This window comes from Arachis ipaensis, chromosome B10 (genome assembly GCF_059453495.1).
Source record: "Arachis ipaensis isolate K30076 ecotype BB chromosome B10, ASM5945349v1, whole genome shotgun sequence".
Taxonomy (NCBI): Eukaryota; Viridiplantae; Streptophyta; class Magnoliopsida; order Fabales; family Fabaceae; genus Arachis; species Arachis ipaensis.
Genome location: NC_142435.1, coordinates 70,895,628 through 70,922,755, shown reverse-complemented (window position 1 = coordinate 70,922,755; position 27,128 = coordinate 70,895,628). Strand labels below are relative to the sequence as shown.

Sequence of the window (27,128 nt, the reverse complement as noted above, 5' to 3'; positions counted from 1 at the left end):
TAGGTTGATAGAGCAAAAATCCACTTCTAGGGCCCACTTAGTGAGTGTTTGGGCTGAGCTTGGAGTGTTTCCACGAGCTAGTACCCCTTAGGGGTGTTGAACACTGGCTTGGGACTCTGTAATGGGCGTTGGACGCTAGCTACCCCCTTTTGGGTGTTAGATGCTAGGAATGGGACTGGTGGCTGGCATTGAATGCCAGTTTGGCCCTTCATTTCCAATACAAAGTATGGACAATTATATATTTTTGGAGAGCCCTGGATGTTAGCTTTCCATAGCCGTTGAGAGCGTGCCATTTGGATCTTTGTAGCTCCAGAAATGCTCCTTCGAGTTCATGGAGGTCTGAATCTGGCAGCATCTGCAGTCCTTTCTCTGTCTCTAAATCAGACTTTGCCAAAACTCCTCAATTTCAGTCAGAATTTACCTGAAATCATATGAAAACACAAAAATTCAAAGTAGAAACCAAAAATGTGAATTTTTCACTAAAATCTATGAAAATAGAATAAAACTTAAGCAAAACATAATGAAAACTATATGAAAATGATGCCAAAAAGTGTATAAAATATCCGTTCATCAACGCCCATAGGGGATTAGAAAGTTGCCCTCCTCAGCTCCTTAGGGGGCGTTGAACGCCCAGTCTTGCTCCAGGTCTGGCATTCAACGCCAGCAATTGCCCCTCAATGGGTGTTGAATGCCCAAAATACTCCTTCTCTGGCGTTCAACGCCAGTCCTTCTCCCCTGATTGGGCATTGAATGCCCAGCTTCCTCCTTGCCTGGCGTTCAATGCCAGCAAGGGGATCTCTCCAGGATATTTTGGTTTCAATTCAGAACATCTCTGTCTCTATTCTAAGTGCTGCGCATGATCATAAACATTAAAAAGCAAAGGAAAACTATGAAAATTAATAAGAAATGAACTGAAAATGAATTTAAATGAGAATAAATGAAAGAAAGAAAATAATAATACGCTACTGATGGTTGGGTTGCCTCCCAACAAGCGCTTCTTTATCGTCAATAGCTTGACTTTACTGCTGCGATGTTAGCAGCAATGTAGAGCTTTCTTGCTCAAGATTATCCCCTAGGTAATACTTGACTCCCTATCCATTCATTGTAAATATTTTATCAGAGTGTCTATCTTGGAGCTCTATATGACCATAAGGTGATACATTAGTGACCATGAAAGGTCCTGTCCATCGTGACTTTAGCTTCCTAGGAAAGAGCTTGAGTTTGAAATTGAAGAGTAAAACCTTTTGGCCAGGCTCAAAGATTCTGGGAGAGACCTTTTTATCGTGCCATTTCTTGGCTCTTTCCTTGTAAGTTTTAGCATTGTTAAAAGCATCTTGTTGGAATTCATCCAACTCATTTAGCTGGAGTATCATTTTTTCTCCTGCAGCCTTGGCATCAAAGTTGAGGAATCTAGTTGCCCAGTAAGCTCTATGTTCCAGTTCCACTGGTAAATGACACGCCTTGCCATAGACCAGCTGGTAGGGAGACATTCCAATAGGGGTCTTCAAAGCTGTTCTATATGCTCAAAGGGCATCGTCAAACTTTCTTGCCCAGTCCTTCCTAGAGGCGCTCACTATTCTCTCCAGGATTCTTTTGAGCTCCCTGTTGGAGACTTCATCCTGCCCATTTGTCTGTGGATGGTAGGGAGTTGCTACTCTGTGGAAAATGCCATAACGGTACAGTATGGAGTCGAGTTGTTTGTTACAAAAATGATTGCCTCCATCACTAATCAGTGTCCTTGGAATGCCGAATCTGCTGAAGATGTATTTCTGGAGGAATTTCATCACCACTCGAGTGTCATTAGTGGGTGATACGATTGCTTCAACCCATTTAGACACATAGTCTACTGCCACAAGGATGTATGTGTTTGAGAATGAGGGTGGAAAAGGGCCCATGAAGTCTATGCCCCCCACACATCAAACATCTCAATTTCCAAGATCTCCTGTTGAGGTATCTCGTGATTGTGAAGGAGATTTCCAGCCCGTTGACAACTGTCACAGTTGCGGACAAACTCCCGGGAATCTTTGAAGAGCATTGGCCAGTAGAAGCCACTCTAAAGGACCTTGGTGGCTATTCGCTCACCTCCAAAATGACCTTCACAATCTGAGCCATGGCAATGCCATAGGATTTGCTACGTTTCTTCCTCAGGCACGTAATGGCAGATTATACCGTCTGAGCACCTTTTGAAAAGATATGGTTTGTCCCACAAATAGTACTTAGCATCATGGATGAGTTTTCGAATTTACTGTTTACTGTACTCCTTGGGGATGAACCTTATCGCATTGTAATTTGCAATGTCGGCAAACCAAGGTGCTTTGCGTATTGTAAAGAGTTGTTCATCAGGGAAGGTCTCAGATATCTCTGCAGTGGGAGGGGACATCCCTAATACAGGTTCAATGCGGGACAAGTGGTCGGCCACCTGATTTTCTGATCCTTTCCTGTCCCTGATCTCTATGTCAAATTCTTGTAGGAGTAATACCCATCTTATCAATCTTAGTTTAGAGCCCTGCTTGGAAAGAAGATACTTGAGAGCAGCATGGTCAGTATAGATAACGACCTTAGAGCCTATTAAATAGGATTTAAACTTGTCAATGGCATAGACCACCGCAAGTAGCTCCTTCTCTGTGGTGGTGTAGTTCTTTTGTGCGTCATTTAAAACACAGCTGGCATAATAAATGACATGTAGGAGCTTATTATGTCTCTGTCCTAGGACTGCGCCAATGGTATAATTACTAGCATCACACATCAGTTTAAATGGCAGGTCCCAGTTGGGTACAGAGATAATAGGTGCAGAGATAAGCTTTGCCTTCAGAGTCTCAAAAGCATGTAGGCAATCTTTGTCAGAAACAAAAGGAGTGTCAGTGGCGAAGAGATTGCACAAGGGTTTTGCAATTTTGGAGAAATCTTTTATAAATCTCTTGTAGAAACCTGGATGTCCCAGGAAACTTCTGATTGCCTTAACATTAGTGGGTGGTGGTAATCATTCAATTACTTCCACCTTTTCCTGATCGATCTCTATTCCCTTGTTTGAAATCTGATGTCCAAGAATAATTCCTTCAATCACCTTGAAGTGACATTTTTCCCAGTTTAAAACCAGGTTTGTTTCTTGGCATCGTTTTAGAACTAAGGATAGATGGTTAAGGCAGGAATCAAAGGATACCAAAGACAGAGAAGTCATCCATGAATACTTCAATGAATTTCTCAACCATGTCTGAAAAAATTGAGAGCATACACCGTTGAAAGGTTGCAAGTGCATTACAAAGACCAAATGGCATTCTTCTGTAAGCAAACACTCCGTACAGGCATGTGAATTTTTTTTTCTCTTTATCCAGAGGGTCTACTACAATTTGATTGTAGCCTGAATAGTCATCCAGGAAGCAGTAGAATGCATGCCCAGCCAGTCTCTCCAGTATCTGGTCAATGAATGGTAGGGGAAACGATCCTTTCTTGTGGTGTTGTTGAGTCTTCTATAATCAATACAAATACGCCATCCTGTAACTGTACTCATAGGAATCAGTTCATTCTTCTCATTGTGGATCACTGTCATCCCGGCACGACTTGGATAGGGCTTACCCAGGGGCTATCTGAGATGGGGTAGATAATCCCAGCCTCCCATAGTTTTGTGACTTCTTTTTGAACTACTTCTTTCATAGCTGGATTTAGTCGCCCCTGTGGTTGCACTACTGGTTTAGCATCTTTTTCGAGCCTGATCTTATATATGCACCGAGTTGGACTAATTTTTTTAAGTCACATATGGTCCACCCAAGAGTTGTTCTATGGGCCTTCAGCACTTGAATCAGTGCTTGTTCTTCTTGCGGCTCTAGAGAAAAGCTTATGATCACTGGATAAGTGTCGCCATCTCCTAGAAACACGTATTTCAAGGATGATGGTAGTAGTTTCAACTTGAGTTTGGGTGGTCTATCTTCCACTTTAGGAGCTTTTAACGATTCCTCCTGTTCTCTTGGTGCCTTTATGTCAGGCGTGTCATCCCCAAGGAAGTCATCCAGCTCCTCCTCGAATCTCTCAATTGCATGTACCTCTTCTACCAGGGGGTTGATGATATCAATCCTCATACAATCCTTTGGGGTGTCAGGGTACTGCATGGCTTTGACAGCATTTAGTACGAATTTGTCCTCATTGACTCTCAATGTTACTTCCCCTTTTTGCACATCAATGAGGGTCCTTCCTATAGTTAGGAAGGGTCTCCTTAGAATAATGGATACATTCTTGTGTTCTTCCATATTCAACACCACGAAGTTTGTGGGAAATGCAAAGGGTCCAACCCTTACAAACATGTCTTGAACTACTCCTGATGGAAACTTGATAGAGCCATCAGCAAGCTGAAAGTAGATGCGGGTAGGCTTGACTTCTTGGATCCCAAGTATCCTTAGTAGTGATGAAGGCATCAGATTGATACTTCCTCCAAGATCACATAGGGCTTTCCTCGTGTAACCGTCTCTGAGAGTGCAGGGTATCACAAAGCTTCCAGGGTCTTGAAGTTTCTCCAGAAGGGTCCTCTGAATGACTGCACTGTATTCTTTAGTGAGGATGACTGTCTCTACCTCCCTCCAATCCTTCTTATGGCTTAATATGTCTTTCATGAACTTGGCATAGAAAGGTATTTGTTTAAGGGTTTCTACGAATGGGATCTTGATCTCCAGTGTCTTGAGGTAATTCGTAAACCTAGCAAATTGCTTATCCTTTTCTGCTTGACGGAGTTTTTGAGGATATGGCATCCTAGTCCTGTACTCAGGTGTGCTGAGTGGTGCAGGGTGAGTGTTCATGGTTCTAGACTGAGGATTACCAGCTTGCTTCGGATGAGTGTTCTCTGAACTGGCACGTGCTTGGCCTCCTGTATCTGGGCGTTCAATGCCCATGCTGATCCCTTCCTGGTGTTGAACGCCAACATTGCCACCTTCTGGGCATTGGACGCCCTTATTGACTAAAAAAGTATTTTCATTGGTTAGGAATTTTCACAAAATAATTCTGTTGTTAGTATAGTTCTCAACCAACAAACAACACTCAATCAATGTTTAAATTTTGGTTGTCACAAGTACAAACCCCAATAAAATGACCGAGAGTATTTAAACCTCGGGTCGTCTCACAAGGAATTGCAATGAAGTGCTCAATTATTGGCTATGAAGGAACAAGGGGGTTTGATTTGGTAATTGGCAAGAAAAGTAAATAACAAGAAAGTAAATGACAATTAACTAATAAAAGAAAGGAAAATAACACTTGGCTAAGGCATGGAAATTGAGATCACCATCTTTGTCTACAAACCATGTATTGACAATTGTGAGGGACTAGTGCACGAAATTGTGATCACACTTTTCACAACTCCGCACAACTAACCAGCAAGTGCACTGGGTCGTCCAAGTAATACCTTACGTGAGTAAGGGTCGATCCCACGGAGATTGTCTGCGTGAAGCAAGCTATGGTCATCTTGTAAATCTTAGTCAGGCGGATTCAAATGGTTATGAGTTTTTGATAATTAAAAGATAAATAAAACATAAAATAAAATAAAGATACTTATGTAATTCATTGGTGGGGATTTCAGATAAGCGTTCGGAGATGCTTTGTTGCTTCTAAACCTCTGCTTTCCTATTGTCTTCATCCAATCATGCGTGCTTCCTTCCATGGCAAGCTGTATGATCCTCTCGGATGAAAAATACCAGGTACTGCCTCTGCATGGCTAATCAACTGCCGGATTTCTCGTCTCGGATGAAAAATACCAGGTACAGCTACCGCACGGCTAATCATCTGTCGGTTCTCACTAGCATCAGAATATGATCTCTCTATCCTTTTGCACACTGTCACTGCACCCAACATTCGCAAGTTTGAAGCTTGTCACAGTCATCCCTTCCCAGATCCTACTCGGAATACCACAGACAAGGTTTAGACTTCCAGATCTCAGGAATGCTGCCAATGGTTCTAGCCTATACCACGAAAGTTCTAGTCTCAGATTCGGATGCTCTGTTGTCAGGAGAGACGATGTGAATCACGGATTAGAGACCCAAGAGAATATACTCCGGCTATCGTCCAATGACTATGTTGAACATCATGTAGACCGCTTGTGGTTGTCAGGCACACGGATCTTGGCTAAGCGAGTAACGAAAATAGTGGCTGATTGTCATGGGTCACCCCTTCATTCTGACTCAACTGAATTAAGTACAAGAGTATATCTTGAAGAAGAAGTAAGCGTGAATTGAAAGAAAAACAATAGTACTTGCATTAATTCATGAAGAACAGCAAAGCTCCACACCTTAATCTATGGGGTGTAGAAACTCCACCATAGAAAATACATAAGTGAAAAGAGGTCTAGGCATGGCTGAATGGCCAGCCTCCCAAAGAGGTTCCAAATGTCCAAAGTCTTAGGGTTGACAAAGGATACGAATAGAATAGTAAAAAGTGATATTTATACTAAACTAGTTACTAGGGTTTACAAAAAATAAGTAACTAAGTGCAGATAGTGCAGAAATCCACTTTCGGGGCCCACTTGGTGTGTGCTTGGGCTGAGCATTGAAGCTTTCACGTGCATAGGCCATTCTTGGAGTTAAACACCAGCTTGGGTGACAATTTGGGCGTTTAACTCCAGTTTTGGTGCCAGTTCTGGTGTTTTACGCCAGAAAGTTTTTGGCTGGTTTTAGCGCCAGTTTAGGCCATCAAATCTCGGGAAAAGTATGGACTATTATATATTGCTGGAAAGCCCAAGGTGTCTACTTTCCAACGCAATTAGGAGCGCACTAATTGGGCTTTTTTAACTCCAAAAAATCCACTTCGAGTGCAGGAGGGTCAGAATCCAACAGCATCTGCAGTCCTTTCTTAGCCTCTGAATCAGATTTTTGCTCAGGTCCCTCAATTTCAGCCAGAAAATACCTGAAATTACAGAAAAACACACAAACTCATAGTAAAGTCCAGAAATGTGATTTTTGCATAAAAACTAATAAAAATATAATAAAAAATAACTAAAACATACTAAAAATTATATAAAAACAATGCCAAAAAGGGTATAAATTATCCGCTCATCAGGGACCAACCCATCAAGTCTACTTCTCTGCTTGAAGTACGTCAAATGTCTACTTCTATGCTTGAAGTACGTTAAATAGGCTTGATCAACATCAACCCATAAGTCCCAACCTAGCTACTGATTGACCACTAAGGATTCTCAAATCACCAACTGAATGAGACCTAATGACTCAAGGTCACCCAATTCTCTTAGCTTAAGCCAAGAGTAAAGAAAACATTTTAACAAACACCTAGAGTGCAATAAAAGTAAACATCACAAAATGCAAGAATTAATAAAAACTATAACTAACATAAGCAAGAAATCAACAATTGCAACTAAAATAAACATAAAAAGACATGGAAACATAAAATTGCATTAGAAGAAATCGAAATCCGACAAGGGTTCATAAACATAAAAGAGAGAAAAATAAGAAATTAACAAGAGAAGTAGATAAACCAAGGTGGTAGAACAAATAAAAGTAAAGGAAAACTAAAATGAAACAAGAATTAAAACTTGGATCTAAGAAAATTTAACCTAAACTACCATAAATTCTAGAGAGAAGGGAGAGCTTCCCTCTCTAGAATTCTAACCTAAAACATGATGAAAACTAAACTATGACCCCTCCCCCCATTCCCTTGGAATCCTTGGGTTCAAAAGCATCAGAAATGAGCTGGATTTGGGCCTCCTTGAGCTCAAGAATCGCCCCAGCGTATTGCCTTTAGTGAGGTCACGTGCCGCTTGTCACGCGTACGCATGGGTCACGTGTATGCGTCACTAGCAAAATTCTTCTTCATGCGTACGCGTGGGTGACGCGCACATCGATGGAGAATTTCTTTTTCACACGTACGCGTGGGTGCCGCGTGCGCGTGGCCTTGAGTTCAGCAAATCCTCATTTCTTCATGAATTCTCCATTTTTGCATGCTTTTTCTTCATTCCTTCAACCCAATATTTTCCTTCTAATCCTGAAATCACTTAACAAATATATCAAGGTATCGAATGGAATTAAAGTAAATTAAATTTAACCAATTTAAGGCCTAAAAATCATGTTTTTACCAATTCAGGAGAAATTCAAAAAACCATGCTATTTCATTGAATAAATGTGGGAGTTTATCATTGGCCCCTACTGGGCGTTGAACGCCAATGTTTCTCCCCTATGGGTGTTCAGTGCCCTTGGCAATGCCCTGGGTTGCTGTGTTTCCACCTTCTGACGTTTCCCCTTGATGAGTGGATTTTTGATGGTATAGAATTTCACAATAAGTTCTTGTTGCAAGTATAGTTTCTAGACCAACAAATAATCCTTTCATGCAAAAATTTGGTTGTCACAAGTAACAAACCCCTAAAAATAATAACCGAAGTATTCAAACCTCAGGTCGTCTCTCAAAGGAATTACAGGGAAGTGTTCTTGCTATTGGTTATGAGTTATATATCTTTTGGATTTTGGATAAGAAACATGAAAGATGAATTGCAAAAGAAGTAAACTAATAACTAAGAAAGCTCTTAGCAAGGAATGAGAATTAGAAGTCCTATCCTCATTATCATCATCAATTGTGACATCAATTGTCCATTGCTCCAACTTAGTCAACCTCTAACTATGAAGGTAAGTCAAATGGATAAATCAACTTGATTCCTCAAGTCCTAATCAACTCCTAAGGAAAGACTAGAGTTAGTGGAATTCAAGTCAACTAGTAACTTTCAATTATCAATCAACAAAGTAATTTGATAATTCAAGAGTCTCCAATTACTCAACCAAAGCCAGGAGGAGAAGACTCTATTCTAACATCCTTCCAAGCATTTTATCAAACACTTGGAAGGCATAAAAGGAAAGCAAGATAAAAGTGCAAGAATTATAAATCTACAACTACTAATTGCAAGGAAATCAACAACAACAAATCAATTCAACAATAAAAAAACATGAGATATAAATTGCATTAAAAGAGAAATAGAAGAAACAAAAGTGTATCAATATAAAAGTAAAGAATTGCAAGAATGAAATACAAAACTAGAGAGAGGAAAGGTAGAAGAACAAGGAATTGAAAAGGAAAAGTAAATCCAAGCATGAAATTAACCTAGATATAAGAAATCCTAATCTAACATAATCCTAATTCTAGAGAGAAGAGAGAGCTTCCCTCTCTAGAATCTAACTAAAGCATTTCCCTCCAAAATTCAATTATGACTCTCCCTAAACTAAAAGCTACTTGATCTCCTCTTGATTTCTGCATATAATAGGCTCAGAGATGAGATGGATTTGGGCCTGGGAAGCCCAGAATTTGCCCCCAGCATTTTGCCTTTAATGAAGTCACGTGCGAGCGTCGACGCGTATGCGTCGGTCACGCGTACGCGTTGCTTGGCAATTTGTGTTCCACGCGTACGTGTCATGTATGCGTACGCATCACCTGGCGACTTTCACATTCCACACGTGCGCGTCTGCTACGCATGCTCGTGGGCTGAATTTCTTCCAGTCCTTGATTTTCCATGATTTCTCCACTTTGCATGCTTTTCTCTTCATTCCTTTGACCCATTCCTAGCCTTTTCAACCTGAAATCAGTAACACACACAGCAAAGCATCTAGTGGAATTAAAGGTGAATTAAAACTAACTAATTTAAGGCCTAAAAAGTATGTTTTCACTCTTAAGCACAAATTAGGGAGAATATATAAAACCATGCTATTTTAGTGGATAAATGTGGGACAAGGGTGATAAAATCCCCTAAATTCAGCATAGAATGCATCACCAAATAGCGGTGCATCACCCCTTCCCCCTATTTCTTACTGTTCTGAGACTGGGAGGTTAGAAACCTTCCACTCCTCAATTGGATGGTTTGCCACTCTTCTCTTATCTGTTCAGACAAATGCTGTTCAACCTGGTTCAATCGTGCCTTTATATTCTTGTTGGAGGCATGAGTTTTCTGCAACATTTCTTTCAAATTTAGCAACTGTTGTGTGAGGGCGTGTAGCTGCTGGGTCAATGATTCACTTTGTTTTGGAAGGTATGATTTCATGGACACTGCCTTGACCTCTCCTCTTATTGTAGTCTCACCAAATGAGTATAAATGCTGGTTGCTGGTGACTGTCTCAATTAGTTCTTGAGCTTCTTCAATTGTCTTTCTCATGTGGATTGAACCACCTGCAGAATGATCTAGGGATATCTTAGCTCTATCTGTGAGTCCGTAATAGATGTCTAGCTTTACCCATTATGAAAACATTTCTGTGGGGCATTCCTGTAGCTTCATTCTGTATCTCCCCAGGCATCATGAAGAGACTCATTCTCTTCTTGTCTAAAGTCTTGAATGTCCAGCCTTAGCTGGGTTAGCTTCCTTGGGGGAAAGTATTGGTTCAAGAATTTGACCACCAGCTTATCCCATGTTCTCAAGCTCAATTTGGGTTGGTTATCTAACCACCTCTTTGCTTGGTCTTTTACAGCAAATGGGAAGAGCAGGAGTCTGTAGACATCCTGGTCTACTCTCTCGAAAATCTACAGGAAGTTTGCAAGGAATTTCGTGGGTTCTTCTTGTAGAAGTCCCTGAAACTGGCAGTTTTGCTGTAATAAGGTAATTAGTTGTAGGTTGAGCTCAAAATTGGCTGCTCTAATAGGTGCCACACAAATACTTCTTCCATAGAAGTCAGGAGTGGGGACTGTATAAGACCCCAGAGTTCTTCTTGGTTGTGCACTCTCAAGTGGATCCGTAATGATATTTTCCTGTTCCTGCTTGCACAAACAAGAAGCAAAGCAAGAAAATATCAGGGGCCTCTATGTCAAAGGATAGAGAGCTCCTAGTCAGATGTCCTAAAGAGATATGAAATAAATTAAAGTAATATTGCTAATAATAAGGACGTAAAATTCAAAATAGAAAGAGAAGAATTAATCTAAAATTTTCAAATTTTAAGGCTTAAAAAGGAAAGGAGTTTCAAAATATTTTTGAAATTCGAAATGGAAACAAATTAAAGGGACACCAAACTCAAATATTTTGATATCAAATATTATAAATTTTGAAAAACAGAAAGATAAACACTAAAAGAGACTAAACTTAAAAATTTTAAAATCAAATAGAGAAAAATATAATCAAAATTTTGAACACCAAGAAAGAAAAACAAGAACAATTTTCGAAAATTCAAGAAAAGAAACAAAAACCACAGGGATACAAAAATTAAAAATTGACACAAGACTCAAACAAAATAAAAGATGAGAATATTTTTGATTAATTTTGAAAAAGAAAATAAGAAGCACAATTAAAAGAAAAACAGTAAAAAGTACCTAATCTAAGGAGCAAGACAACCGTTAGTTTGTCAATCTCGAACACCCGGCAATGGTGCCAAAATCTTGATGCGGAAAAATCGAATTTCCCACAACTTAAACGACAAGTGTACCCGGTCGTTCAAGTAATACCTTAGGTGAGTGAGGGTCGAATCCCACGAGGATTGTTGGATTGAGCAAGCTGTGGTTATTCTGCAAATCTTAGTCAGGCAAATAGAAAGTTGATTGTTGTTGCCGTAGGCGCATAGACAAAACAATACCGAAAGCAATAAAGAATTGATGTAGAACAATAGTGAGAAAATAGTTAAGGCCTTGAAGATGCTTGTTCTTCCGGATTAATACTTCTTACTAACTACTTTAACAATGAGCGACTCATTCAACGGCAAGGCTGTAAGTGATTAAGCCAGGGGTAGTAGTCATTAATCTCCTCTTGTCCAAACCAAACGGCCGAACAAGTCAGTCAATCTGGATGAGGGTGAAGCTCACGCAATTCAATCTCTGATGATGCTATTCAAAATGCCACAGACAAGGTCGGATCTTTCGAATTGGAGAATGAAGCTTTATGATTCTAGCCTTAATGCCACAGGGACCTCAATTACCCATGACTAATGAGATTTCATGTCACATATCCTAATTAGCCCAAATAACTTGTTGGAACCTGTGATGTACTCTCAAGCTATAGCTCAATACTATCCGGGTTAGGACTCGTAAGAACTCATGTAGAATAAGGGGTCATACTTTTGTTCCACCCCAGATTTATAAAGATTAAGAATGACAATACATCATAGAATGGAATCAAGCATGTATTAAAGTAGAAAAGTAATGATATTAATCCATAGGAATGAGCAGAGCTCCTATCCTTAATCTAGGAGGTTTAGCCGCTCATATTTTACAGAAGATAAAGTGGAAATAAGTTCTGAGAGGCTGCAGATCCTAAACACGGTTGATCTTCGCCTATATATACTAATCTAAAAATTAAGAATTACAAAAATGAAATAAACTAAGCAGAAAAGTGCGAAAATCCACTTCTAAGCCCACTTGGTGAGTGTTTGGGATAAGCTGGCATTTAGCTTGGAAAAGTGGGTATTGAACGCTCCCATGGTGGCGTTGAATGCCAATTTTGGGCATTCAACACTGGCCTTGGTCCTTTTGGGGTGTTGAAGGCCAGAAAGGGGGTAAATCGGGTGTTCAACGCCCATTTTGGGCAATCCATTCCAAAGAAAAGTATAGATCATTATATATTGCTAGAAAGCTCTGGAAGTTAGCTTTCCAACGCCGTTAAAAGAGTGTCAATTGGACCTCTTTAGCTCAATAAATGCTCATTTGAATGCATAGAGGTCAGGATCTGACAACATCTACACTCCTTTCTTTGCCTCTGAATCAGACTTTACCAAAACTTACCAAATTCACCCAAAAATCACCTAAAATCATAAGAAAATTACAAAAGCTCAAAGTAGCATTCAAAATGTGAATTTTGCACTAAAACCTACTAAAACATAATAAAACTTAATAAAAAATATTAAAAACACTAAGAAAATAAGCCCAAAAAGGTATAAAATATCCGCTTATCACTTACGCTCTCTCGGCCCCTGGCCATGCTCTTCTTCTTCTTCTTCTTCTTCTTCTTCTTCTTCTTCTTCTTCTTCTTCTTCTTCTTCTTCTTCTTCTTCTTCTTCTTCTTCTTCTTCTTCTCATCCTCCTCCTCCTCCTCCTCTGCACTTTTATAATTTTTCTCTGCTAGGATTTTTTCCACACTATGAGAAACTAATCCTCCATTGTTAAGGTTTGGAGCTCTATTTACTTTGATAGATTAATAATTATTTGTTCTTCTACTCTTGATTAATATTTTGATTATTATTTAAGAATTGGTTTCGTTCTTCATTCTAAGAATTAGTGATTATTGGGAAATAAATTTAATTCAACTTGAATTCTATTTGAGTCTTGGAAAGGTTATATCATTAGAATTACAGCTTGAAACCAATCTCTCATAGTTCCTAATTATCTAGACTTAATATGGTACATGACATATAACTGCATTATGCTTTTGGGTTTTAAGGGTTGTGTGGCATATACATCAGAATTGTAATTTCACCCTCTAATGCAATTGAGTGATCAAGAGATTGGCGGTTGGTTGCATTAGAGGAGATTGAATTGCCTAGGAATAGGAATTTAATCACTTGGGGTTTTCCATAAACATAATCTTTGCATGCAAGGTAGTTAAGATTGAATATTAATTCAAAAATTTAAATATCTTTGACACCTTAACTATCTTTATCATATTATTTTCTTAACCAATTTTTGTTTGCTTTTATTTAATTCTCTATTTTTACATTATTTGCTATTGAAACCCTAAGTTTTGGTTGCCTGACTAGAATAATTAATTTACTATTGTTTGCTTAATCCGTTAATCCTTGTGGAATTGATACTCACTCACCTGAGTTTATTACTTGGTACGATCCGGTTTACTTGTCGGTAAGTTGTGGATTGTAAATTTTGCACCAGCCTCGACCCTTACTTCCCTGTTTTTCAGTCGAGCTTGCCTTAGTTTCTTTTGAGAAACACATTCTTGGTTCTCTTGTATAAGTCAAAAGCTTTAGCAGTTAAGGCGTCGAACAAGGCACTGCATCGAGGACAAATAGCAACATTTCCTTCCTCTTCTCTTTGCCATAGTAAAAAATCCAACAGGTCATCTCCTGCCTTTGGATAAATGGTTCTTTCTATTTTGAACATGTCGAGTTCGAACTGACTATTTTTTCCTGTAGGCTCGACAAACGCCATGTTAATCGAGAAAGTCAATTTCTATGTTTCTGAAAAGTTTGACGTGACCTGGAAAGGATAAGAGTTTACTTTCATCTCAGCCTTCTTTGCAAACTTTAATCGACCATCATCAATTGCCTTCTGTATCATGTCCCTAAAACGGACACAATTATTAGTATAATGTCCAGAGGTTTGATGAAATTTACAAAACATTTTATTTCTAATTTCAAAAACAAATGGTATTCTTTTCCCTTCAAGGAGTACAAGCTGTTTGTTTTTTAATAACATGTCAAAAATTTGTTCAGCTTTTGTCAAGTCAAAAGAATAACTTCTTCCTCCTGTCAAAAGAGTTTTGTCTTCAACTGGATTAAGAGATCAACACACATATGGGGTCCATCTTTTAATTCTACAGCAAAGGCAGACTCATTGCTCGACTCTCCTTCACCAATACAGTCGACATAATTTATTTTTTATTAAAGAAAGGTTTTTTTGCTCGATTTAAGTTTTTCTTTTTCTTTATTCAACTTTTCAATTTGTTGAACCTTATCAACTAACTGAGCCAAGTCAAGGAATTGTTGGCTTACTAATTTTTTTCAAATATTGAAGTTGAGACCATTGATGGCCATTTTGACTATTTCAGGTTCAGGAATAGGAGTGAAATATTTGTTTCTTATATTCTTGAATCGGATCAAATAGTCATTGATCCACTTATATTTTCCCTTCTCACTGTGAATAAATCAGACAAAGTTACTTTCATTTCACCTCTAAAGAATTGATCATAAAAACTCATTTCCAACTGAACCCAGCTGTAGATTGAGTTAGGATACAAATTTAAAAGCCATGTGAATTCATTCTTTGTCAAAGAAGAGGACAAATATCTCATTTTTAAATATTCATTACCATTTAACTCACCAATTTTGACTGTATAGCGAGCTATATGCTCGACTATAAATTCTCTTCTCTCACCTACAAATTTATTGAGGGATTTGAGAGTTTTGACTCCTCTAGGGAGTTCGGCTTGCAAGACATAATCTGGAAAGGGAGAAATGAAACAGGGTTTATTTCTCACCCTAATATTTAACCCTGCTTGATTCAAAATCTATTCGACACTTGGGTTATATTCTGACCATAAGCTTGAGCAGCATTGTTTGCTCTAGCCTCATTCAAAATTCTATTTGGATTATCTCCTCTATTTAACATTAAGGAAGGATTATCATCCTGTATTCCACCTATCGGTGGTATAAACGATCGATTGACTGCTCCTGCAATATTATCGACACGTCGAGCTATTTGCTCTATTCTTGCATTATTATTCTTCATTATAGGATTTAAAATTATAGCCATCTGCTGTGTAAGCATATTGACCAAATCATTATGGCTATCCTCAATTTGAAGTCTAAATACAGCTAAAGATTCGACCGTGTTATGAGCCATTATTTTGACAGAAATTTGTCTCTATATATTTTGAAATATGGAGGTACGTCCTTGATGAATCCATATTTTATGGTATTTATTTGCTCTATTTGGGTGGATTTCATCCACTTTTCTTGCGTTTATCCATTGAAATAGCATAGTTTCATAAATTCTTCCTAAATTGTGCTTGAAAGTAAAGACATGTTTTTTAGGCATTTTAATTGCTAAATTTTATTCACTTTAATTCCATTTGATGCCTTGATATGTTTGCTGAGTAATTTTAAGTTTATAAGGCAAGTATGGATTGAAGAAGTGAGAAAGGAAAGCATACAAAGTGGAAGAATTCAAGAAATGAAGGACTTGGAAAGTTGTCAATCTTGACCTCTCGGTACTAAATTGATCATAACTTGAGCTACAGAAGTCCAAATGAAGCAGTTCTAGTGGCATTGGAAAGCTAACGTCTGGGGCTTCAAAATGATATATAATTTGCTATAGCTTACATACGTTTAAGTGTGCATACACACAAAATTTGTGCGTATGCACAAGTCCTGGCACGTGAGCTCATTAATTGGAAATCGCTAGGGGCGATTTCTGGGCCCCCAAAACCCAATCCAACTCATTTCTGAAGCTATTTCAAGCCAAATTGAAGAAGGATGAAGGGGGGAGCACTTAGGTTTAGATTTTTACATGTTTTAGCTTAGTTTTTCTAGAGAGAGAAGCTCCCCCTTCTCTCTAGAATTAGGGTTCTTTAGTTTACTTTCTCTCTAATTTCAGCATTTAATTCTTGTTTTAATGTAGTTTCATTTATGTTTCTTGCTTTCTTGTCTTGATCATCTTCATTTCTTTTGTTATTTTCTCAATTTTGTCATTTCTAGTTTATGAACACTCTTGTTACTTTCAATTTCATTTAATGCAATTTTGATATTTTATGTCTCTCTTTAACGCTTGTTTGAGTTGTTATTATCATTTTATTATAATTGGTCTAGATTTATTTTTATTACAATTTATGATGTTTTTTCTTTTATGCATGCTAGGTGTTTGATAAAATGTCTCTTTTAGCTTTTGCCTAGTTTTTCACACTCTTGGCTTGAAATTGGATAATTAGGTGACCTTGAGTCATAGATGTCCATTCGATATTGTGATTAGAATTGTTAGTTGGTTTGGTTTCCACTAAGGCTAGTCTTTCACTAAGTTAATTAGTGAGTTGATTAGGACTTGTGGATTGAGATTAATTATGCCCTTTTGACTTATTCTCGATGTTAGAATAGACTAATTGGGATTAATTCTTAGCAATTATCATGTTTGTGGTCTATGATTATGATAGGAATCCTTAACTCCCAATCCTTGCTAAGAGTTCCTACTTTTTGCCACTTGAATTACATTTTTTATTTACTTGCTTTGAGCTTTAATTTCTTGAATGTCTATTTACTTCCTTGCACTTTAATTTCTTGCCTCTTATAATCAACCCCCAAAATTTCTCATAGCCAATAATAGGACACTTAATTGCAATTCCTAGGGAGAACGACCCGGGAGTTTAAATACTCTCAGTTTATATTTGTTTTGTATTGTGACATTCTTAGAATTTAAAAATTTGACTTGAACATTACTTGTTGGTTTGGAACTATACTTGGAACGGAACTTAATTTGTGAAAATTTTAAGCCGGCGATTTTGTTTTTATCAGTCCTCCACTAACTAGCAACCTTACTTGGATTGCTCCTGTACCTTGTGTTGAAATGACATTTGGCATTATTATATTAGGTTGCAAAGATATGGGTACCGACCCTAAATATGGGAGATTATTCATCACATATTAATAAGCATTGTGATTTGCTATATTAAGGTCATAGTGGGTCTATATACCCACTGGAAGGTAACTTGGAGGAGGTGTCGAACTATACAAGGGGTTGTTTCTTGTAGTGCTTGTATCTCTTATATATCCCGTGCTGGAATTTTTCACTGATGGAGCATAATTTGGAGGCATTCTGTATGGAGGCCATACTTCATATAAAGGCCATGTACTGGATACAGCCGACGAAATTTCCTCTGTAATAACAGGGTTTGTCATTTGATATAATGGGCCAGCCTCTGCCTCTTAGCCTCATGTGTTTTCACCAGCATCATTATTCGACGTATCCGTCGAAGTAGAAGATCTATCAGTCATTATTAATTTGTCATTGCATAATCGCATGCAAAATTTGACACATTATTTAACCCAGCATTCCACTGGGCGTGCTAATTTATTTCACTTGATTTTTGGTATCCTCGACAGGATTTTTTGATAGGGTGTCAAATCAAACTTGTATCAAGATCTCAAGTATCGGAAGCAGATACGACTCCTCTGAAAAAGAATGAGTTTGACCCGAAAATTACTTAGCGTTCGTGTCGAAATGTATGAGATGTTTGAATTGTGACAAATAATAAAGAATTGCAATAAAACGGATGAAACTTTCAAATTGAAAATGAAAAAAAGCAAAAATACTTAAAGAACAGAAGTAAAAATAAAATGCGTAAAGAAAATAATGAAAAAAATGAAAAAAAAAAAAAATAAAAGTAGACTTCCAACATTCATATACATAATTATGATCACAAATCTACTCTATTAATAAAAAAATATGACATGATTTACTTGTCAATATCAGAATTTTATTTACAACATAAAAAATTTTATTTGTGACATCATTTTTTTCGTTAATATAGAACCTCTTAGTTCATATATATGTATTTTTATCATGTTTTTAAATAATTTAAAAATATTTTTATTGATAAAATTTGAAAATATTTTTATCATGAATAAAATATGACAAAAATATTTTGAGTGCAATTTTTTGTAGTTTATTCTTTTAGATTCCTAGTTTCCTACTATATTGTCCTCTTGTTACGTGTAGGTGAAAGGGAGTGAATTCAATTTACTGTTTGGAAAAAAATACCCTAAGTTTAGACCGTGCACTTTGCTAATAGCCTGATACATTATATTATTCGGACGTACACTTTTATGTTTTTATAATGATTAATTTTATGGTGTGGATGCTTAATTTTTATCTAACTTTCTTTTTATAATAAATTTTAATATTTAAAATGATTAAATTTTATATTTTTAAATTAAATATTAACTATTTAAATTTTTTGGATAATTAAGTAACAAATTTTATAAGTAGATACTAATATAAAAATTTTACAATTATTTTTATGTAAAGTTGTTTTTTTATTATTAAATAATAAATTATATAATTTAATTTTGATATATTATAAAATATTTTTTTTAATGGCTAAACAAATAAAATATATTTTTAATATAAAACTCTTTATAAAAATTTTTTTTAATATCTTCATTTAACTTGGTGTCTATCTTTTTATTCAAGTCTGACTAGCATGCATGCATGTTTCCTACATGCCTACATCTGATCAGCTGATACACTAGGTATGTACGTCAAGCAGGATCTTTCAATTATCATTCAAGAAATTCATTACTTTTTAATTTGAAAAAAAATAAAATTTAATTTTAACATATTATTAATATAAAATAATTTTATATTTATATTTAATTATTCTATAATATTATATTAACAAAAATAATTATTTTATAAATTAATTGTATAAATAATTATAAACAAACGAATATATATAACGTTTTATATTATTAGCGTATTAAAATTAAACTCAAAATATCCAAAAACATATATCATAAGAAAAAAGAAAAGCATTATTTGTAAACTTATGCGTTTGTTCATATCTATATACTACTCTCTTAGAATTGTATGTGCAAATTTTGTATAATGTAAATACAAATTATACTAATTTATATATGTATATGTAAAAATTGAAAAAATTTAACGTGCTAACGAACTGTTTTCAATTTAGCCTTCTAGAATTTCTGAAATCGCATAGGCCTTAAAGGAAAACACTCAAATTGTTGGTTCTGTTATTACAATGCCAATTGCTAAATTAAAATACAGAAACTTTAGGTCATTTACTTAGTTGAGTAGTTACTTTTAAGGGTTAATAGTAAAATTTATTCTTTAAAGATCATTTAATTTTTAAATTGGTTTTTAAATAATTTTTTTAGTTATTCTTACTTCCACGAATGAAGTATATAGAAGAGTGAGGAGAAGGCAGACAGAATAATGAGAGCATTTTCCAGGCGAGAGGGTGAAGGGTGGGGAACCACCGCGCAGGGTAGAGGTTGGGCTTCCACCAGGTTGGAGAAGGACCCAAGAGTTTGGAATCGTGAGGAGTACGTGCGCTTAGAGCGGGATTCGTTCAGTGTATTCGTGGACAGATTACCAGGTGATATTTCAAAACGGGAGTTATTTGAGCTTTTTTCTTGGACGGGGCGGATTAACGATATCTATCTGTCATGGAAGATGAGGAATAGGATCATTTACCTATTCGCATTCATCAGGTATACCACGAAGGGGGGAGCTCTGAAAGCGATTGCAGAGATGAATCACTTGCGACTAAGGGGATCGGAGATTTTTGTAGGGGAGGCCAAATATAGGAGAGATAATTCTAAGGGGCGGGGAGCTACTGTTGTGGGGATGGGTGGGAGCAGGATCCATCCTAAGAAGCATGAGGTCAATACTGGCATAGAGGTGCGTGCAGGGGAATTAACGCCGGATGATAACGGAGGCCATGGGATTGGTCAGACGGATTTAGCCAACTCAACCTATACACGCGTTGAGGGACCGAAGGTGGGGGAGACGAAGGAATTGGAGGTATCTGCCTCCAAGGATAACTTGGATTGGCTGAGTAGGAGTGTTGTTGGGAGAGCCGGGAGAGCAATTGATTTTCGATCATTGAACGACTCTATCCGGAAGGTATGGCCACACGTTGTCCAAGTCTGTGATGTGGGGAGGTATAAGGCTTTGTTGGTTTTTGATAGCACCCGGAGCGTGGAGGAAGCGCTGGAAAGTTCTGGGGATGAGATCCGGCAGATCTTTCATCATGTGTGCCTCTGGCAAGAACAAAAACGGTGCGACAGGAGAAGGGTGTGGCTTATGTGTTATGGTATTCCGCTGCATGCTTGGACGGTAGATACATTCTGTGCAATCGGGACACAGTGGGGTGAAGTGATTGAAGTTGATGATGGAACACGCTCAGCCACGTCGTTCTGAGCTGGACGTGTGCTAGTGGATACGTGGAGATTTGATCCAATCTCTGAAAGACTCCGTCTACTGGTAGGGTCGTGTGGCTTTGACGTGTTTGTTACGGAGATGGGCAAGGATGCGTATGGATCGACAGGGGACATGGCGCATGATGCTGTGGAACGCCATGAAGAGACTAGTGCCGGTCAGCCTGTCCGTCACCGGACGCCAAGAACGCTGGAGAGGTGGGACACGGTGGCTGAGTTGGTGGCCATACCGCATAGGCTGGAGGGAGTACAGAAGGGTAGTACGGGAATTTAGCCTGAGATCTTGGACGAATGGGGTAACAATTTTTTGAATTCGAAAACTTCAACGGCAAGGTGTGCGGATTTTTCTCCTAGAAAGGAATTGGCTGATTCTGGTGCAGATACGGTAGTAAATGGTAGGAGGCAGCATGGGAATAGGATCACAAGTAAGGTGCAGGTAGGGAAGCATGCTAATGGATTGGGGAGGCATAGTAATGCGATTGGGGCCCAATTGGGATTACCTAAACCAACGGTGGTAGATTTGGAACCAAAATCAATAGGCCCATCTGTTGCAAATTTAGTTGGGCTAGAAGTGGGTCTTAGTTATGGGCCTCCAAGGGAGCTGAATGAAGGCAATGGGAAGGGGAGTCTTCGGTCGGGTCGGGTTGGAAGGAGTGGTCCATTGGAGAGCTGCTGGGTTGATAATGAGAGGGAGCTTGGCAGTGACGGCGAGCTTGGTGCGGGAAGCGGAAGGGAGACCTGTGCATCTCGGAACTCGGCGAACACGACGCCCAGATGTGGTGCGGGTGGCAGACCCGTCGTCGGGGATGGTGTTGGCGTGCTGATGGGTCTGGCGGCAGGGGACTCGCCTCCGTGGTGGGTTCGGTCTGATGGCGATGGGGTGAGTCTGGGAGCGCTGGACCAGGATCTGTGTATTTCGGGCATGAAGCCTCGAAGGGGACGAACGGGGTTCGACCAGAATGGGGCTCGGGAAGCTCTAAGGGAGGGCGAATCTGGGGGGGATGGTGCTAGGGAAACGGTATTGATGGATGATGGATTGGTGGTGCTGCCGTCTAGTGGCGGAATGGATTCGGTATTGGCTACTAGTGGCCCGGATGCAGGCTGCCCGAAGGATATGGCGTGCGGCCAGATGGTAAGGGATGGGTTAAGCCTGGGAAATCCACGGGTGGAAATAATATTGAATGGTGGTGGGGTAGGGAAACAAAGGAGTGGATCGGAGGGAGAGGGTTGTGGGGAGGATAATGGTAAAGGGGGCTCCAAGGGGGCTGCAGATTCGGTATTGGGGGGTGTAGGGGAACATTTGGCGGATTCGATGAATGACACTGGTGAGATTGGGAGAGAGCCTGAACCGGAAGTGTCCGCTAATAGTAAAAGAGAAGCTGAAATGAAGGAAAACCGGGAAGCATGGAAGCTTGCTGTGGAATCCGGAGCTGTGCAGTATGATGAGGAAGATGACATCATGGCAATACTTCAGGCACAGAACGAGGCACTTGCGGAGAAGAAAAGACTGGCTAAGCAGAAGGAGAAAGCACGGCGGAGTAGACCAAAAAATCAGAGAAAGGTGTGTGTAAGTGCTTTAAAATGATTTTTAGTTCCTGGAATATTAGGGGATTGGCGGGAGTTGGTAAATTGAGCATGCTAAAGAATTTTTGTAGGAAATTTAAGTTAAATATGCTAGGCTTGATAGAGACAAAAAAAGAAGTTGTGACAACCTTTGATGTAGTGTAAATGTGGGGTGCTGGTGCTGTTAAATAGGAGTATGTTGGGTCGACTGGTGCTTCTGGAGGCCTGTTATTGATGTGGGATGAGACGGTATTTCAGATGAATACATGCTATAAGGGAAGTCGTTGGTTGTGTGTGGAGGGTGTGTTACTTCGAAATAATTTCTCCTGTGCTTTCTGCCTGGTTTATGGCCCGTATGAGAGGGGAGCCAAGCTTGCTACTTGGGAAGAATTGAGTTTCCTATTTGGGTTGTGTCAAGTTCCGTTTTGCTATCTGGGAGATTTCAATGAGATAACTCAAGTAGAGGATAGGAAGGGGGCTGATTCTTTGACGGTGTCTGCCGCGGAGTTTAAAGCATGGATCCAGGATATGGAGTTAGTGGACGTGGTAATCACTGACCGATTGTTCACCTGGTTCAGAGGGCAATCATGCAGTTGCATTGATAGGGTACTGGTGAGTTTGGAGTGGTTAGAAGTGTTTCCGGAAACCAGGCTGCGAGGTGGCCCAAGAGGGTTATCTGACCACTGCCCATTAATCATGGAGGTCTCTCAGTTGAGAGGAGGGCCGAGACTGTTTCGAAGTTTGGATTCTTGGTTCACGCATGCTGGATTTCTAAGGATGGTAAAAGAGGAGTGGAGGGCTTTGGGTGACATGCAGTTCATGGACAAGTTGAAGGGTTTGACGACTCCACTGAGCAGATGGCATAAAAAGAACTTTGGAGATGTGGATAAAAGGATTACACAGTTTGAGGATGAAATAAAAAAAGTGGATGATATTGCAGGATTTGGAGTGGATGATGGGACTGTTGAAGCTAGGAGAAAGGCGCTTGTAAGTTGTTGTAAAAAATGGTACATACGACAGGAATTACATTGGAAGCAGATGTCAAGGTCTCGTCATGCAAAGGAGATGGATAAAAACACACGCTACTTCCACACTCTAGCCTCAGCGCGGAGAAGATCCAATCGGATTGATGCTCTAATGGTTAATGGGAGGTTGGTAAGGAATCAAGCAAGGATAAAGATTGCCATAAGGGATTTCTATAAGGACTTGTACCATCAGGAACCCTCGCCGACTATTGGATTTAGGGATGGGCTCGTAAAGCGAATCTTGGAGGAAGAGGCAACGGAGCTAGAGCGGATGCCAACACATGCAGAAATAAAGGAGGCAGTCTGGGATTGTGAGTCAACAAAGGCACCAGGAAGCGATGGATATAATATGAATTTTATAAAGAAGTGTTGGGGGGAATTAGGTGACGAATTCACTGGCGCGGTGACAGGGTTCTTCCAATCTGGTAAACTACCTAGTGAGTCGAATGTCACTTGGGTGGCGCTGGCGCCAAAATTTACTGGTGCAAGAGAAATTAAGGATCTAAGGCCAATTAGTATGGTGGGTTGTGTTTATAAGGTGATTTCTAAGGTTCTGGTTCGGAGAATGCGAGAGGTAATGCCGGGACTTGTAGGTGAGACACAAAGTGCGTTCGTGAAGGGCAGGAAAATACATGATGGAGCTTTGATCGCCTGTGAGACTGTGCACTGGTTGAAAACACGAAAAAGGATCTCTGCGATAATCAAGCTGGACTTCCAAAAGGCCTATGATAGAGTCAAATGGGTCTTTGTGGATATTGTTTTGCAGAAGATGGGGTTTGGCCAGAGATGGAGGGGATGGATCAGGGAATGTGTATGCTCTGCCTCTATGTCAATGCTTATCAATGGATCACCGTCGAAGCCATTTAGAATGGAGAGGGGGTTGAGACAAGGAGACCCACTGTCACCATTCCTGTTTGTTTTAGTTGTGGATGTTCTGCACAGGATGATTGGAGAGGCAGTGAGGAACGGACGCATATCACCGTTGTTGGTTGGGAAGGATAGCATTGAGTTGTCTCACTTGCAGTTTGCCGATGATACTATTCTCTTCTGCCCACCTGAGGAGGCGGCCATTAGAAATTATCAGCGGCTTTTGCGGTGTTTTGAACTGATGTCTGGCCTGAGTATAAATTTTGAAAAGTCTAACATTATCCCGATCAACTGTGATAGCTTGTGGGTCCGTAGGATGTGTCTGTTATTGGGTTGTACAGAGGCGTCCTTACCGATTAGATATCTGGGCATCCCCCTGGGTGCAAATCCACGAAGGGTGAAGACATGGAAACCAGTAATTGATAAGGTTGAGGAGAAGCTGAGCTTGTGGAAAGCAAAGACTCTGAACAAGGCAGGCAAGCTGGTCCTAATTAAATCGGTGCTTAGTAGTTTCCCTATTTACTATCTCAGCTTATACAAGATGCCAAAGTCCATGGCTGAGAAGCTGATTTCTTTACAACGGTAGTTCTTGTGGAGTACAGATGGGGGGAAGCAAGGGTTGCCCCTTGTAAAATGGGAAGTTATTATGGCTCCAAAGAAAGCAGGTGGACTGGGGGTCGGGGATGCAGTTATTCGAAATACAGCATTGCTGTTTAAGTGGTGGTGGAGGTTCTCGAGAGAAGACTGCCCCTTGTGGAAGAAAGTGGTCTGCTCTTGTACCAATATGAATCCTGCGGTGATGTTGCGAGACCAGCCTGTGCCCACACGAGGAGGTCCTTGGAAGGATATCTGTCAGCTTCAAGTTTGTGTGCCGCGGTTGAGAGAAAAGATGATAAGCGGGTTGTCTATGGAGCTTGGGAATGGCAGAACAATCCGATTCTGGAAGGATAGCTGGTTGCCTAATGGGGCGTTGAAAGATAAGTTTCCTAGGCTCTTCTCGGTTTCAACCCTTACCGGGGCCGTCATAGGGGATTGTGGGTTTTGGGATGGACTAGACTGGATTTGGAGTTTCCAGTGGAGGAGGGAGCTGTTCAAGTGGGAGTTGGATCTGGTAAGACAACTTCATGAGACCTTGCAGTCAGCCAAGCCAACAAATGAAAGAGAGGACACGGTGACATGGAAATTTGATAACACAGGGGTTTATTCAACGAGCTCCTTTACATAGATGATGCAAGCAGAAGCCCTTCCGGCTGAAATTACAAGCTATAGCTTCACTCGTGCCATATGGAAAGGGTTCGTCCCTCCAAGGATTAAGCTCTTGTCTTGGTTTGTGCTAGTTGGAAGGATGAATACTAAGGATCGCCTGTGAAGACTACGTGTTCTTGATCAGAATGACAACCAGTGTGTGCTATGTTCTAAGGCTGAGGAAACTGTGTTCCACCTGTTTCTTGGTTGTGATATCACGTGGCAGGTGTGGTGTGCTTGGCTGCATGCATTTGGAAGGAGTTGGTGCCCCTCTGGTAATCTCAAGGACCACTTCGAAAGCTGGATAAGCATGGCAATATGGAAGATTGAGAGAAAGAGGTGGTTCATTGGGTTCTTTGCAGTTGTATGGACAATCTGGCTAGAGAGGAATAGCAGGCTGTTTCGAAATCACGTATCCAGTTTGCGGGATATTATAAACAAGTCATTTGCGTTTGCTGAGGAATGGATTGGAGGTGAACCCTTTGGATGTTGACACCATGTAGTAGATAAATAGGAGTTGTTTTGTACTTCATATTTTCAGAACCTTTAGCATCTTTCTTTGCTCCACTCTGTTGTGTTGAGCTCCCTTTAATTCAAAAAAAAAAAAAAAATAATGTTTTTAGTTATATTAATTTCTAAAAAATAAAATATAAGTTAAATTGATCATTCTATTAGTTAGTTAGATGATGACGTATAATGTTTAGTGCTACGTGGCATGATGATGTAATAAGTTAATACTACATGTCACAAGACGATTAGTTGACGTGTTAAGTCAGTGATACTTGGCATACCACGTGTCATTTGACATGTCATAAATTTATTTATAATCAAATTAGTTCCTGAAAGTATATATATATATATATATATATATATATATATATATATATATATATATATATATATATATATATCATTTTCATTTCTAAAATTTTAAAAATTAATCAAATTAATTTTTATATAAATTTTTTTATAATATTAAATTTTTAATATTTTTTAATCCTATTCATTTTAATATTATTTTTACACCTTAATAATTTTTTTCAAATAAAATAATAAAAATAATTAAATTATTACAAAGTTATTTTCTTATATGTATTTTTAAATTTTTTATTTTCAAATTTTTTTGGTGAAAAATGTTTATATAAATAAATTTATCAAACTATTATTAATTATATACTAAAAGTTTTAATATTTAAGATCTCACTAAATAAATATAGTAATTATTTTATATATTTTAATCTTTTAGATCTCACTAAATAAATGTAGTAGTTATTTTTAAAAAAAATTGTATTAAAATATTAAGATTTAACAAATGATCCCATAAATCGGTTTTCCAATTATTGAATTCTACTATATAAATTAAACAATAATAAGAATTATAATTTAAAAAATCTAAAAAATTTAAATTTTAAAATAACTACTATATTTTTTAGTGAGATTCAAAATATTAAAATTTTAAATATATAATCAACAATAATTTGATAAACTCATTTACATAAAAAAAATTTACTATAAAAAAATTACATTTTGAAAATATAAAATTTTAAAATACAAATGACAAAATAACTTTATAATATAATTATTTTTATTATTTTATGTAAACAGAATTTTATTTATTAAAGTCTAAAAAATAATATTAAAATTAGTTTTTATAAAAAAGTATTTCAAATTTAATATTATAAAAAGATAAAAAAAATTTATATAAGGACTAATTTGATTAATTTTTAAAAGTTTAGGGATGAAAACGATTTATACCTAGACTTTAAGGGATTATTTTAATTATAAATAATTTTTTTAATTTTACGTGTCATGTGACACATGGTATGTTAGGTGTCACTGAACTAATAATACATCAACTAATCATTTTGTGACA

General features: G+C 38.4%; 1 protein-coding gene across 1 annotated transcript; it reads right to left on the bottom strand.

The window, feature by feature from the left end:
- Nucleotides 1-2,242: 2,242 nt before the first annotated feature.
- On the bottom strand, nt 2,243-4,877 carry LOC148580362 (uncharacterized). The gene is made up of 4 exons (XM_088492026.1): nt 4,684-4,877; nt 3,792-4,584; nt 3,161-3,467; nt 2,243-2,928 (listed from the first exon to the last, which is right to left on the bottom strand). Exons 1-4 carry the CDS (start codon nt 4,875-4,877, stop codon nt 2,243-2,245), a joined length of 1,980 nt encoding a protein of 659 aa, XP_088348152.1.
- Nucleotides 4,878-27,128: the final 22,251 nt, after the last annotated feature.